Raw genomic sequence first — 15,215 nt, forward strand, 5'->3', positions numbered from 1 at the left:
TTACACAGTCGAGGAATGGCTTATGGTTCTGAAGCACCTACTCCTTATTTTGAATACATTTTGTCAAAGTTACCAACTAGGATAATTATCTTTGTCCTTTAACTGGCAACTCAATGTTAAAAATAAAAACCTTCAAAGGACAGTCACTAATAGGAACTATTGTACACTGACACTTCATAAACAAAGAATGATGATTTCTATCACAGGTTATTAATAAGTAAACTAAGTTTGTTATTTAAATCATTTTAAGTTTGCTTGGTTCTTACAAATAAAATCTGTAACAGAAAAATTTAGCCAAGCCCACAAATTGTCTCACTTTAAGTGCATACCTGAACATTGATGGACCTTTTCAGCAGTTTTTCCACAAAGTTCCAATTTGACTCCATTTGTCTCTAGGAAGGGAGAAAATGTTACTGTATCAAAATTATTGCTCTTAATTATAAATCAAAATTTATGGTATAGCAAGCAAAGTGTGAAGTGCAAACATTCTGTCCAACATCAGACCTCACTACAACTTCTTGAATACCTAAAATGACTGTAAGAGTTGGTTGAGACTCGGTAGAAAAAATTTACAACTATTCCAATCCAATATAAACCTTGTAAGGAGTTGTTTCATTAAGCAGTGGTACTTCTATAAAATTATTTAATTTTTGCTGTCAGATGTAATCTAACGGGGGGAAAAGCTTTTATTTTTTGGGGGCTATTATGCCCCGAGTGTTCTTTCTTATTCTGTATTTTACTCATGAGACTTTTTCCTTCATATTACGCATAACAGTCTCAAGACAGTCTATTCCAGTAAACAAGTAACTAAAACCTTTACACAGAAAATAAGGAAAAAATTTACACAGTGCTATGGAAATGGTCAGTTATCTGGCAACCTCAACTATCTAAAAGATTCCCCACAGTAAGCAAGACAGTCACAAAGGACTTTCTCAGAGCCAAAATATTTCACAAAGGCTAGAAACTGAAAATAACTCCACGTTTCCAACAGGAAAGCCTACAAGACCTTCTCTCCTAGGATACCAAGTCCACTTGACACTCAGTCTGCAGTCATACATTAATGCGGGGGGGAACAGAAACTACACATTTGGTACATTTCTTCAACTCTGCATTATGTACCCTTGGCTAATTTTAATTTAAATCCTTTCCCTGTAATAAACTATAACCGTGAGTATAATAGGGTTCAGTGAGTTCTGTAAGTCCAAGTAAATTATATAGTTTTGGGAATCCCTGAGCCTGTAGTTGGTGTCAGAAATGAGAGTAGTCCCCTAAAACTTAGTAGTTTTTCCTAAAAGGTTCACAAAATGGAGGCAGTTTTGTTCTATCAATAATATATGTACATTGTGTTAGGGTATTTACATTATTACTTCCTCAAAAAAAATGCCATTTCAAAGATAACACAATTAAGTCTCAGAAAGATCATATATATATGAGCCATAGCACGTATTCAAATCCCAGTTGGTCTGGCTCCAAAGTCAGAGTTCCTTCCATTATACCAAGTTATCAGTTAACTGATTTTCTTTTTCTAACAAGCCTTCCCTCAGTTATGAGCAATTTACCTTTATATCATTCTGCACTAAGAAAAAGTTACCACTAGTCCCAAATAAACAGGAACATGACAGGGTAGATGTTTGTAGCTTTACAACTTGATAGTGCTTATGAGTACACTTCAATTACTCAGTTCTATCAAGGCATTTCAATTACTCAGTTCTATCAAGGCATTTGAATCGTATGGATTATAAAGGAGAAGTGTAATTCCTGTCCATAGAATTTCAACTCCATGGATCAGTATTGTGGCTATCACCAAAAACAAAAATAAGCCATAACTCAGAGGAAAGAATGGCCACTGTATCCTGCCAAAATCAAATGTGAGGAAGAGAATAGGTATCAAGAGAATATAGACATTTCTTTCATAGGAAAAACTAACTTTGAGCAGTTACAGCAATTTTTCTATATACTGTTATATGTAACTTAACTCCACTGAAGAAAAAAGGTAGGAGTCACTGATTTGGGGCTGTGCTGTACATTTCTTATCCCATAGTCAAAACTAAGCATGAATTGGGCTTCAGCAGAGGTGGTATCTCCACCAGAAATGTAAAATAGAGCCCCCATCCTCCACTTCCAGTGAACTAGGCAACCTGGTACAACTCTAATTTTAAGGTTTCATTTCACATTTTTTATCTACCCACCATTTCAGATGTTTCAAAGGTGAGCATCAGCTGGCCTGACTGACTGCACTATGTTATGGACAGAGATACAACTGTTAAATTGATGCTTGCAATGCTCAAAGGTAATTTTTCTCTTCAAACTATATTTGCTTTTAAAGTAGGTGATTATGAGAAGTGAGATACCACATTTCCTTATAGGCCTATACTAAGCAACTGGCAAGTGTTGTGGTTTAAATACACATATAGCAAAAGTCCATTTACAAAAACTTTTAAAATAAAAATTAACTATATCTGAAACCTACTTAAAATGCAAAGCTTTCAGATTCATCTCCAGGGCAAAGCACTTCACATTTAAAAACTGCAACATCTCTATGGTTAACAGAGGACCAGAGGTTATTTCTTTGTTGCAGAACATATGACTAACCATTATTACTTTATATCATCCTCTCACACCAGATAACTCTTTAGTGGAATAAAGTGTGCTTAACGCATTATGGTAGCTGGCTGTGCTAATACATCTTAAGGAGAAAAGAATAATTCAGGTAATTTTCACAATTCTAATCTAAACACATCCTAGGCCCAAATTAACATCCTTTACAAGCTCTGATGAGTCAATAAGTTTTTATGTTCATTGATTAGAAAAGATTACATGATTTATAAACCAAACGAGGCACTTTTGAGTAAAAGGAAAACTAACTAGATGGAACGAAGGGATAATAGGCATAAACTAGGGCTGTTAATGGCAAACTGGTATACATGGTTACCTTCCCAAAGACCTATTCTTAAAAGGCGCTCCTCAGGAGAATCCTAATATCAAGTTTAACTGATAAAAATAAGGTGGTATTTAAGCACTGTGTACCTCAGTTTCTATACCTGTAAAATGGAGATATTACCCTCTCACCTATTTTATAACATTTCACTGAGATAAAAGTTGAATAGTCACTGTGAAATATTAAACAGCTTGCAAATGCAATATGCTAAAGATATGACCCCTATTTGTGGAAAGCTTTAGTGTTTTTTTAAAGCCATTAAGAAGTCCAGAAATATTTGACTCTTTGAGGAATCGTGAATAAAAGGAATGTATTTTACATTACACATATACATACATATGCACATCTTTATTATTTTTATCATATGAAAGGTTCTTTTTCAAATATTATGGCTCTCTTTCCTCTTAAAACCTTTTACATAACTTTAAAAGAATTAAGATTTTAAAAACATGTATCTTGGCAAAAGGAAATCACACAAGAACTGCTGAAAAACATAAAAACACAAAGGTTAAGCTATTTTAAATACAGAAAATTCATTTACTATCTTGATTCAGAACTAGTAAAAGCAATAATCTCCTATGGAACTTTCTGTATAATAGAGTGCTTTCAGCAATGCTACTGTGGATGTTTGTGCTAATACAATTCAACACTATAATAGTAATAGTAATGATACATATATTAATGTGGCTATCTGGGGGTCAACAGCAACCACTACTGAAATATACCACTCACTCAAATGAGTGTTAATGCAGTTCCAACAAGCAATAGTAACCTGAAAACACGTTCCTTAAAGAGAGAGGCAGTACAATCTGTTTCATGTGTATCCTATCATTGGCACTTAATACTATAACAGCCACTCAATAGGAACTCAGAAGTGCTTGACTAATTACCATATTTATTTATACTGATTCAATTCAGAAATACAGTATGTACTTAGAGGAATTAAGGTTGGAAGAGAATAAAAATGCTAAGTACAGACCTTAGAATTATAGGTAGGTTTTTCGGGTTCTTTAATGTTGTTCTAGTATTGTAAAAATTAAAAAGATGTGAAACATTGTCATGTAACTCCACAAAAATAATAAAAGGGATACTATAGTAATAATGGCAATTGCTAATATTTGTTGAGTATTTACTGTGTATCAGCATGGTAAGGACTCAGGTACAGAAACAAAGGACATACAATTCTTCTCTATGAAAAGCTCATTCTACTACTGACCTTGCTCCATGTATGGAAGAATTCTTAAAATACACTGATACCAAGCTGTGTGTGAACTTCTCAGAACTCTTTCTGACTCTACATTACTTTATCTTGGGATCCCCTTAGCAGGCCTTTTATTATTAGGGGGATCATCTAGAGGACCTCATGATGGCCTTTCCATTTCTATGACATAATGTCAATACTAATTGCCCCTCAGATTCCATGGAGATTTCTAGCTGACTCTGTTCAATATTCCAAAGAGAGGAAAATTTGTCAAGTCCAACAAGAAACATGTTTCGTAAAGCAATAGTTCCCATACCTGTTATAGTATGAGAGCCAAGGAACTTTTTAAAAATAAGGATTCCCAAACTCCAAAACAGATTACTAAATCAGGAACTCCAGAGTTGAGACCTAAAAATCTGAATTTTAAAAAACTCACAGGTAGGTCTGATGATCAGCCAGGTATAAGAACCACTCCCAGAAAAAAGACCAATTTTGAAAATATAGAGACACTGGCTTCAAGATTCTAGATGTTGATTTTACGGAAGTGATGGGATGATATAATACTATGCTATTCATTTCTGAACATGGAAGAAATTATATATAAATAGGGCCTCAAATAAATATACCTACCACCTGGTTTCACTCATAGGGCTTTTTAAATAACACTGTAAAAAATGTTTCTAACTAGAAGTTAATGTACTAGGTAAAATCTGTCATTGTATTTGAAGTAAACTTCATAATTGTTTAAGAGATGACAATATATTTGTGTAAAGCTTCTATGAAGAAGTGTTATTTTGCCTGGCCAGGCGTGGCTCAGCGGTTGAGCACTGACCTAGGATCCAGGAGATCAGGGTTCGATTCCCGGTCAGGGCACATGCCCAGGTTGCGGGATAAGCAGCCGATCAGTGACTCTCTCATCACTGATGTTTCTATCCCTCTCCTCCCCCCTCCTTTCCTCTCTCTGAAATCAATAAAGATATTTTCAAAAAAAAGAAGTGTTATTTTGAGGAAATAATTTTACCAAAATATTCACAAAACCTACTAATTACTTTCTGGGGAAATATGCTTTCCCTTCAGCAATCTTACAGATTTTAGAAATAGAGGAAATCTTCTGAAAATCCAATCCTGTGATAACTGGGTGAGGGGACAAAGGCCCAGGAAGTTTTAAGTAATTCACTAAAGGCCACAAAACTACTTAGTAGCAGAACCAGGACTAGATCCCAACTCTTCTACAAATTGCTTTTCTCAAACAATAAAAACAGAAAGATCATGATTTTTCAAGATGTTTACAGAAAGGTCTACAGCTTCTAGATTCAGAAGCTGAATTTATCTCTGTAGGCTTATGACCTAATTTTTGCTGTGGTTTCTGCTCATTTACTTTTTAATTTGTCTACCAAAATATGTATTAATTGATAATATAATAAAGTTTTAAAAAAATAAAATCTTACCATTTCATCTGGCGCTCCGTGGCGATCAAACTGGTAAAGTGATGCTACATGAGTAATAATCCACCAACTAAAACCTAATGGATCCCTGGACTGGATTACAGGTGCAGAAGGTCTTCTCTGCTCACTTGATTTTTCAAAGAGTGTTTTAAGTAGTTTATTCAACCAGTTCCAAAACGACTATAGAAACAGAGGTAATATGACTCAATTAAAATAGACACTGATCCGATAACCTTTGATTTGGGCTCTTCCCTCCGTTTTTATAATGAAATATACATGCAAAAGAAAATAAAAAATATATAAAACTAGAACAATAAAAATACTCATGTTTAGAATTAGAACATGAATAGTATTTTAGAAAGATCCTACATGTTCCCCACATCATCTTCTCCCAACGTGGGTAATCACTATCCTGACTTGCATAATAAATCATTCCCTTGTTTTTGTAAGTTTTGCCACATAGGTATATAAGCCCAAATCATGTATTTTTGGCTTCACCTGTTGTTTTGAGGTTTTTTTAATAAACAGTTTTTCATTTTTTAATTGAATGCATTGGGGTGACATTGGTTAATAAAATTATATAGGTTTCAGGTGTACAATTCCATAATACATCATCTGTACATTGTATCATGTGTTTATCACCCCAAGTCAAGACTCCTTTCACCGCCATTTGTCCCCTCCCTTTACCCTCTCCTACCTCCCTCCACCACCACCCATAATCACCATACTGTAGTATCTGAGTTGTTATTTTGGCTTAATCCCCTCACGTTTTTTACCCAGCCCTGCAATCACCATCCCTTTTGACAGTTGTCAGTCTGTTCTCTGTATCCATAAGTCTGTTTCTCTTTTGTTAGTTTATTTTGTTCATTAGATTCCACATGTGAGATCATGTGATACCTGTCTTTCTCTGACTGGCTTATTTTGCTCAGCATAATACTCTCCAGGTCCATCTATGCTGCCTAAAAGAGTAAGGTTTCCCTCTTTTTTAACAGTGGAGTAGTATTCCATTGTGTAAATGTCCCACAGCTTTTGTACCCACTCGTCTACTCATGGGCACTTGGGCTGCTTCCAAATCTTGGCTATTGTAAATAACACTGCGATGAACACAGGGGGGCATATATTCTCTCAAATTAGTTTCAGGTTTCTTTGGATACATTCCCAGAAGTGGAATAGCTGGGTCATAAGGCAGCTATTTTAAAGTTTTGAAGTAACTCCACACTGCTTTCCACCCTGCATTCCCACCACCAGTGGTTCCCTTTCTCACGCCCTCCCCAGCACCTGTTTGTTGATTTACTGTTGACAGCCATCCTGACAAGTGCGAGGTAATCTTGTGGTTTAATTTGCATTTCTCTGATTAGTAATGTTGAGCATCTTTTCATACCTATTGGCCACCTGTATGTCCTCTTTGGAGAAGTGTCTATTAACTGGCCTGTTTCTACTCTTTGGTAACTTGCCCCTTTTCTTCACATGGTGCTTCTGAGATACATCCAAATTAAGGAGTATAACCACAGTTCAACAGAATATTCCAATATATGACTACATAATAAAACAATTTACCTAATTGACCGCTGAACATTTGATGAGTTTTAGTAAGGTTTTTTTTAGGTATTTGTCCACTTCATATATTCACATTATTGGGCATAAGGTTGTTGACAATATCTCAACTTTTTTTTTAATAGTTGCAGAATCTGAAATCATGTTCTTTTATTTCCAGCATTGACTGTAATCATCTCAAGAAAGATTTGCCAATTTTAGTAATCTTTTTGTAGAACCAATTTTTTAGAGTTCTGGTCTTTTTTATTGATTTGATCATCTTTATTATTTTCAATTTGAAAACTCTGTGCTATTTTTATTCTTGTTACTTTCTTTAGGTTTATTATGCAGGGATTTATTTCCCCTAACTTCTTAGCTTATTAATTTCCAATTTTTTCTCCTCTAACATTGGTATTTAAAGTTATAAATTTCCTTCTTTATATCCTTAGCTGCAGTCCCAAAGCTACGTGTAGTATGTTAGTTATTTCCTTCAAAAAATTTTAAAGCCTGGCCGGTGTGGGCTCAGTGGTTGAGCGTTGACCTAGGAACCAAGAGGTCATGGTTCGATTCCTGGCCAGGGCACATGCCCAAGCTGTGGGCTCGATCCCCAGTGGAGGGCATGCAGGAGGCAGCCGATCGATATTTCTCTATTGATGTTTCTACCTCTCCATCCCTCTGTCCCTCTCCCTCTAAAAATCAATAAAAACTTTCATTATTATTATATTTTTAATTTCCATCATATCCTCTTTTTACCTACAGGTTATTTAGAGATATGTTTCAATATCTCTAAGCATATATGTATTTCTCTCTCTTTTTTGCATTTATAAGTTTTTATTTACAGAAAGTTTTTGTAACATTCTGTATGTAGTGCTTAAAGGTGGCAACACGTATACATATACACATATTTGTGGCAGCTGAAATATAACGTGTACAGGCCCAAAACTCTACTATATTGCACAGGTGTCTCCTATCTCATTCATGGCACTTTTGGAAATGTGAGAGTGCACATAAAATATATTTAGATCTGCTTCCCCAAAAGAAAATTATTTCATTCATTCCTTCACTTTCTTTCTCTTTCTTAAACATGTACATTCTTACATAATCATGTGGTAGAAAAAAACGGGCTGTGCCATCAAATAAATCTGCATTTGAAATCCAGCTTTATATATTCTGAGTTATTTAAAGAGTTTACTTAACCTCACACCCATTCTGCTTTCTGGTATGTATGAAACATCACTCAAAGAATATTAATTAGCTTTCCTTCTCTTCTGGGAAACTGAAGTCTAACTGAAGTCTACTAGATAATGAATGTTGGGTTTTTTAGGAAAACACTCATACAGATATATCCAGTATTGGCTGCATGCTTAGGGTATATTCTGGGATACTTGATCAAATATGTCCTTAATCAAATTAGTTTATTTTCATTCTTCAAGTTCCCACGTAATTTGGGGTATGTGTGAATTCCCAAACATTCCCGAGCCTCTCCTAGGCTTCTCTAATTGCTTCTTATCCTGTCACCCTGAAAAGCAGCAGCCTGTTGCCTTTACAAAGGTGAGCAGCAGCCCAGACACCATTTGAAAATAACTTAATAACCCTGAACCGCCTCTCCCCTCTGGATAAGTTCCTTAGAGCATTAATCCTTTAAACAATGATCTGGCAGCAAAAAAGTCCCTTTCTCAGCAGGAAAACTTAAAATCCCACTGGGGGGGAGGGGAGAACTAAGTATTTCTTTCCGCAAGAATGTTAGTGTACACACAAATACATACCCATAATTTCTTTTAAAAAATAAACTGAGCACACTGTGTCAGTATTGTCATGCTGTAAATTTTTTAAATCCTTGTATAAGATAGAAAAGAAAACCGTTTTCAGCAATCTGGAGCACGTCTAAGCATGGGCCCTATGAGCCTCAGCCTACTGTCAGCATTCAGTGCAACCATTAACTCCCAGGGAGATGGAACGAAGAAGCTTCCCTGTGACTCCTGAAGCTTTCAGATGCTTTTTCTGTTTTTCCTTCTCAGTTAACCCACATCCATCTGGGTCCCCAAAGCCACTGCATGTCAGATGGCCAGTGCAAAGAGTAATTTTTAACTTGTTTCTTTGTTGTTTTAGGGCATTTTTGTTGTGTCCTTTTGGTTTGGTCACTTTTTCTTTTTTTCTTTTAAATATATCTTTATTGATTTCAGAGAAGAAAGGAGAGGGAGAGACAGAAACATCAATGATGAGAGAGTCATTGAACGGCTGCCTCCTGCACGTCCCCAACTAGGGATTGAGCCTGCAACCCGGGCATTTGCCCTGACCGGGAATCGAACCCCGATCACCTGGATCCTAGGTTGATGTTCAACCCCTGAGCCACACCTGGCCAGGTGGGGCCACTTTTTCTTAGTCGAGCTTTTTATTAAGGAACCATCTCATAGTTACAGTCCACATGATCTCCACAAAGTAAAAGGTAGGACCTAAGCTACTTTTCTTTAAGATGAGGCTTGGTCTGTTGTGTCATATTAATTCATTCAGTTCTAGAGGCTAAAGGTACGGGGTCAGGGTGTCAGCACTGTCCGGTGAGGGCCCTCTTCTGACTGCAGAGTTCTGGGTCTTTTTTCCTGAGCATCTGAACATTTCCTAGAGGGTGTGAAGACATTTTCTGTATGCCTGAAGTTGGTTTCAGCAGGCTATGTCTCAGCCTGGATTATTAGGAGTTAATCTTTCCAGTTCTCTAGTAGGCTCTCTCAATATGAGAATTTAGTTCCTCTTCTATTTCTGAAATGTTTTCTTGGATTCATTCATCGTTTTGAATGTTAGTTATATCCCACTGTTTTTCCTTCTTTGAGACTCCATTTAAACATACCGTTATTCTTTGCCTGTCTTCCATTTCAACCTTCTTCCCTCTAACCTTTTATATTCCTTTATCTCATTTTTATTCCTTTGGTTGCCTTTCTTATATGCCCCTTATTAAATTTTCATTTGCATCTATTCTCCTTAGGGACCTTGTAATTCAGTCAATTCTAAAATAATTTTTATTTCCATTTCTCTCCTGCATTCAGTTTACTCTATTCATTCCTGTCTTTTGGCCTATTTATTTCCACAATGGAATATCTTATTCAAGGTGTTTTTATTACAGACCCAAATCCTTGTCTATTTAATTCTGTCTGCAGTGTTGTCTTACAATTTTCTTCTGCTTTATAGTTGTTTCTGGGAAAGAGAGTATCATTGAGTAAAGTATATCAGTTCTGTTTTCTTGTAGTAACTTTAGAAAGGTCTGTTTAGTTTCCTTCTTTTGCATTTTGTAGATTTGAGCTACTTTAAGATTCCTGGTTCAGTGGAGCCCTCTTTTGTCCGTGTACCAAAGTCCTATTCTTTATTGGGTTTCCACTTTTTTGGTGGTGGTGGTGGGTGAGTTTTGTTTTTGTTTCTTTGTTTGTTTCTCCTTTGTTTTGCAAGACTCTACATTTTCTGCTTTTACTTCCAGTCACTTTCACCACTCGATCACCAAGGGGGAGCCACTTCCTTTCCACATTTTTATTCCCAGAAGCCCTACCTTCAAAGACTGCCTCCTCATGTAATGCACACTTTTATGTTCCTATGGTATAATCAGTTCTCTGATCTATAAGGAAACATTTTCACTATTTTCACATTCTGGCAATGGTTTTAGACCAACTTTTATGACTTCTCCTAGCTCCCTTCCTCCCTCCTCTGAGCAATTTTTCTGACTACCCTTGCTTGCAGAAAGTTTTGTGGTAGAGCTTTGGTGGTTTTTACTTTTAATTTACAGCTTTGAATAGTCCTATCTTGTAGTTATGCTAGCAACATGGTTTTTTTTGTGTATTTTCACTTGTTCTTGCTGTTCTGTATTTTGGAGGAGGTTACGTGGGAAGCTGTGAGTTTAAGCGTCCACCCATTGTCCATGGCTATTAGACAATGTCACTGGGTTTTAGAAGTCACTGGCTTGAAATTTTTAGTACCACCTACGCACCATGAACTTGCCGGCTTGCAATAACAAATACATGATTTTAGCCCGGCCGGCCATGGCTCAGCGGTTGAGCGTCGACCTAGGATCCAGGCAATCGGGGTTTGATTCCCGGTCAGGGCACATGCCCGGGTTGTGGGCTTGATCAATGACTCTCTCATCATTGATGTTTCTATCTCTCTCTCTCCCTCCTCTCCTTTCCTCTCTCTAAAATCAATAAAGATATATTTAAAAAAAACAAAAACAAAAACACAAATACATGATTTTAAACCACAATGCACCATAGCTGAAGACAGGCAATGTTCCCTACAGATTTAGCTGAGGTTTGAGTTCATCATTCTAGGAGCCTGTGTTTAGGGATAGTTGGTATAATAGTAGGCTATTGACTTGGGTCAACTCTGAGCTTTATCTCTCTATGCTTATGCCTTATAAGGTATGAAAGCTAATGTTCAAGTCTCTACAATTCAGCAACTGCCTCTAAATTGATAAGGCAGCTTCAGTGTTCAGCTGACTTGAGTTCCCACCTATATTTAGTATTTGGCCTCAGTGTTTCTTACTTTCTACAAGCTCACTGACACACTTAAAATGCTTCTTACATAATACCCAGCACAATTAGATCAGATTACTTTTTTAAGCAGGAAGGTCAAACTGTCTTACTATCAAGAATATAAACTCCTAATTTGACTTTCAAATAAAGTGGCCTTGAACTCTGAGAATAATATAACTCATTTTAATACTATTTTAAAAACAAAATAGTATTTATTATTTTAAGACAAGTAAATCTGGTTACTACATAAAATGAAGAGCATACAAATCATTTAGGTTAAACAATATATATTACTATGCAGGTTTCTATAATTAATATTTTAAATTATGCCTAGTTTTCTGTTTAAAATCTAGAAAAAGTCTAATGGCAACAAGTATAAATATGCCTACACTAACTATATGTGGTTTACACTTTCAAGTCTAAAATTTATAAAATAAGAACATTTCTAAAAATTATAAAATTCTTAACTAATAAAGATAAGCTTTGCAGAAAAAGAGAAAATTGATTTTTACCATGTCAATGAAATAAAACATCAAAGGGAAAAAAGTTGCTGAAACTTTGTAATATACAAATCTCTTAGAACGCCGAACTGTACTGAAAAACCAAAATGCCAGGAAAAAATTTTCTTACTTAATAATAAGTGAAAATACAAGAAACTCATACTTAGGAAACTTACTTTATTTTAGTTATATTTAATTTAGTAAATTTACTGCTAAAATAACTCAAAATAAATACAGTGCACACTGGCCGGTGTGACTCAGTTGAGTGGAGCTTCATCCCAAAAGTCTGTGGGTTCAATCCCCAGTCAGGGCACGTATGGGAGGCAACCAATTGATGTTCTCTCTCACATTGATATTTGTTTTCTTCTCTCTCTCTGTCTCTCTCTTTCCCTTCTCCTCTCTAAAAATCAATAAGCATATCCTCAGGTGAGGATTAAAAAAATAATAAGTAAATAAATAAATAAAGTACTTGTAAACCTGCAAAAATACAGTCATTATTAAAATGAGATAGCAGCACCCAAACCCCAAATTGTGGAAAGGTGGGAAATTAAAAATCCCATAAGTTATCAAAAGTACTTTTTCATATAACATAAACCATTTTAAGTATCATTTCATAACGAATTATTTATACTTACTTCTGTCTATGGATATTTCTCTTTTTCTCCTAATCCATAACACTTGAAATTAAATAAAGCCCCATTATGAAGACTTGGCTCAAAATGAGGTCAAAGAAAATTTCCTATCTTCCTCTTTGCGCTTTTCTTCATCCCTCCTTGAAATAATACTGAAAAATTGATTAACAGAAACCTGTTTTATTTCTTTTCAAATCTATATCTGTCACATTTCCTAACTAAAATGTTTCTTGAATTACTAAAGGATATTAAATATTTTAGCCTGATTCTTGACATAACAAAAAAAGAAAACTTGAGAAAATAAGTCCAATTTTATAATTCTCTTACATGTTTCATATTACCAATTTAGGATTTAAAATGTAGCAGGTATTTAGTACTCAGTTAACGCTCTGTTTGTTGTTGGTGGTTGTCCTATAAAGGAGGAATGCTGTAAGACTTTTTTTGGCCAAAACCACTGCATAATTAGTAACAATAACTAATACATCCACTTTACAACTTACTTCCGATAGAGTCCATTTACTTCTGTGGTCTAGAAGATGAATGAGTAGAACCCATAATTCTTTAATGCATGGACACAGGCAATGGTGACTCGTTAATGCTTCAGAAGGCCTAACCTGTAGAAAAGAATGCAAATGAGTTACTTTAGAATTTTACATGCTACACATCATCCCAAATATTTTAGAAGAATGATCTAGATGACTTAAAATTTATACTTAATTACATAAAATTCTTTATAAAAATGTGCCATTTCATGAACTTTTAAAATCCCCCATTGTAAAACCAACAGCACAGAATAAATTTTATTTTCAACTTTTAACAAAAACTCTCTTCTTTAATTATCTAGTCCAATGGTCAGCAAACATTCTGTAAGGAACTAGATAATAAATACTTGAGGCTTTATCCATGATACGGTCTTTGCATATCTACTCAACTCTGGCACTGTTGTGTAACATCAGCCATTGACAATAAGTAAAAAAAGGATGGGGCTGAGTTCCAGTAAAGTTCTATTTACAAAAACGGGGTGTGCTACATTTCGCCACAGCCACATGGATTCCTAATTTTGATCTAATCCATCAGCCACACTAAAAAGACATGTAGTAAAAAAATTAGAAAATAATTTTTGATTCACTGTTAAGGAGACTAAAAATGTTTGCAAGTCAGAATAAACACAATTATTAGAGCTATATAAAGGTTAAACAACTTTACCATTTTTATAACAAATGTATCCTCGATGGCCTTAAATAATGCAGAGAATATTGTCTATACTTACAAGTATAGCTAAACTTCTGAAATTCATTATACATTATTTCACATACATTACATATACATATCTAACACAATACATTGTAAAAGGTAACTTTAAGGCATTACTATATCATATCTGATTAATCTGCTCCTATTAATTATAAACATATAGATTAAAAAGATACTGATAATACATAAAACAATCTACATTTTAAAAAATTATAAATCCTGATTTTTCATTAGTAAGGTTTATGCTTGTAATCAGAAATAAGTAATGATAATCTATAAATTTCCATTACTTGAAAATGAATGTGTACTCAAACACCTTTAAATCTGTCTGCATTCAACACTATATATAAATACAATTTAGTTAAAACAAGTAATTTCCACCATGATGCTAGAACTTTTATGAAAACAAGTGAACTACCCTTAAAATTTGTGAACTAAAACTACCTTTTAAGTTTATCGACAAACTTTAGTTAATTACTCATCTCTTTCATTATTTCACTAGATTATTAAAGGGCTGGCCTCTCCTATTTAAACTGAAGTTAAATTTCCAGTCATTATCATAAACATTGTTTTTATTTATTTATTTTTGACAAGATGAAAAAGCTTTAAAAAAATAGCAGGTCTAAAACTAATTCCAGCCTCTTTTAAATGTTTAAACCAACTTCTTTTCCTATTCAACTCCCAGATAATAGTAAATACAAAATGGGAAGAATTAACAAGAATTTAGATTACATTCTTATAAACTTAAACCACATGGATTAAGTACTAACTATTGCCATTAAATATCAAAAATACAAATAAACTCTTAAAGCATTACCTTGTCATATCTGTTGAGTGACAGCCTTATTAAATCACCAAGGAGATTTTCACAGTGCTCTTCAAATAGGCTGACATTGGTTAAATTGTCACCAGCCAGATTAAAAAACTGCTGACTATATACAACTTGTTCTAAAAATGTAATAAATTTTATTTAAAACTACAGTAAAGAGGAAAGTGACTGTAAACCTTTAAATTAACTTATAACAAAACTGTAAATTATGCACTTAAAAGCAAATTTTTGCAAATAGAAGTTACATTTTACAACTCCTTTCTTATATGAACACTGATAAACATCACCTAAAGAAAGTTTCAATCCTTTCAATTACCATTCAGTAGATTTCTCTTTTTTAAATGTGGCCATCTTTGTAAAGAAACCAAACAAGAT

The 15,215-nt window shown here is 34.7% G+C and overlaps 1 protein-coding gene across 2 annotated transcripts in view; it reads right to left on the minus strand.

The window, feature by feature from the left end:
- Positions 1 to 15,215, minus strand: part of MMS22L (MMS22 like, DNA repair protein) — a 103,116-nt gene that overhangs the window by 73,711 nt on the left and 14,190 nt on the right. For both annotated transcript variants that reach the window (XR_015714577.1, XM_087817523.1), the window contains exons 8-11: positions 14,829 to 14,959; positions 13,258 to 13,371; positions 5,588 to 5,764; positions 330 to 392 (exon numbers count right to left, since the gene is read on the minus strand). Coding sequence is in view for 1 of the 2 variants with exons in the window: in XM_087817523.1 (XP_087673649.1) it covers positions 330 to 392; positions 5,588 to 5,764; positions 13,258 to 13,371; positions 14,829 to 14,959 (485 nt within the window). In the remaining variant the exon portion in view is untranslated. The remainder of the gene's footprint in view (positions 1 to 329; positions 393 to 5,587; positions 5,765 to 13,257; positions 13,372 to 14,828; positions 14,960 to 15,215) is intronic.

The sequence above is a fragment of the Miniopterus natalensis genome, chromosome 5 (genome assembly GCF_054644295.1).
Source record: "Miniopterus natalensis isolate mMinNat1 chromosome 5, mMinNat1.hap1, whole genome shotgun sequence".
Classification (NCBI taxonomy): domain Eukaryota; kingdom Metazoa; phylum Chordata; class Mammalia; order Chiroptera; family Miniopteridae; genus Miniopterus; species Miniopterus natalensis.